The following is a 1180-nucleotide window of genomic DNA, read 5'->3' as shown; positions in this document are numbered from 1 at the left end:
AACGTGGCCCAGGAACTCAAACAGGCGATGCCACCACATCAGTACATGGCAGTATTGTACGAGCCGACCGTGCGAAACGCCAGAAGCTATCTGCCTTAGTTCCAGCCAATGAGGCGTCGCGTATCCTAGCAACAGGAGGTATCGAGAAGTCCACGGAGACCAACTACCGGCTTGGCCTTCCGTATTGGGATCAGTTTCTATCCGAAGATGATTCCAGTTCAGTAGCGGTGGGTTCAGTTGCGTAACCATCACAGACAGACGTGTTGCAGAACTTCTGTGCATACGTATTCTATCAAGGATGCACTGTGGCCGAGTTGAAAAAGTGTCGATCTGCGTTGAAGTGGAGAGCTACCCAACTGAACAGTCAACCTTACACCGATGAGACTTGGCGGTTTTACATCCAAGGTTTCAAACAGTTGGTGCATCAGCACAGACCAGAGGCTGGTGAAGGCGTGCAAGTCATAAGCATCGAGATGATATTGCAAGTAATCACTTCGCACAAAGTGGACGTAGTAACACGAGCACTACTGGCATTTTACTGGTGCTTCGGTTTTCGGCGGCTGACTTTGTACTATGTGGCGTTTGAGGATATTGCTTTTGATGACACGAATGCCGTCATCACTGTCATTATGCGCCATCGGAAGCGGGCTCTACGAACGGCGAAATCCATGGCAACGCGGACTTTGAGACCATTCGCCGTGGCTACGTACAAGTTGATACGAGACAGCTTGCACAAGGCGTTCATCGGTGCGAAATCTGCGCATCATCAGTTTATGCAAGTCTTATCGATGCAGGGAAGTCGAAACCTACGTCGCCTATTCCAGCAGGCAGGACTATCCGATAGTGAGCTGGAACACATATCTCCACCTGGCATGAGACGTGGCTTTGTGGCAAGTGCTCATTCCTTGGGGGTTAGCGATGACGTTATTGTGGCCATACTCGGAGTGTAGCCACCATCGCTGAAGTCTTATAATAACACAAGGTAACTGTGATCTCAACGGCGTCTTGATTGGTGTGCCGGCTCCTGCCGCCCTTGGAGACCCCCAATCATCTTCGGTACGCAATATGACGTCAGCGGCGGGAGTACGTAGACCCTGTAGACAGTAGACAGTGGGCGCCTCCCTGATGCGGGATGTGTTCTGATATCAGCAAGAGAGGACTACCTTTCGGGACATTGCGA

At 51.1% G+C, this 1180-nt stretch overlaps 1 protein-coding gene across 1 annotated transcript; it reads left to right on the top strand.

Moving 5' to 3' along the window:
- Positions 1-473: 473 nt before the first annotated feature.
- On the top strand, positions 474-950 carry SARC_12020 (hypothetical protein; the record flags this gene model as incomplete). Its single annotated transcript, XM_014293882.1, has 1 exon — positions 474-950. One exon carries the CDS (start codon positions 474-476, stop codon positions 948-950), a length of 477 nt encoding a protein of 158 aa, XP_014149357.1.
- Between the last annotated feature and the right edge of the window lie 230 nt (positions 951-1180).

Source organism: Sphaeroforma arctica (assembly GCF_001186125.1).
Source record: "Sphaeroforma arctica JP610 unplaced genomic scaffold supercont1.2019, whole genome shotgun sequence".
NCBI classification, from domain to species: Eukaryota; class Ichthyosporea; order Ichthyophonida; genus Sphaeroforma; species Sphaeroforma arctica.
The sequence above is the reverse complement of the archived record's forward strand: the minus strand, read 5'-3'. Positions and strand labels throughout refer to the sequence as shown.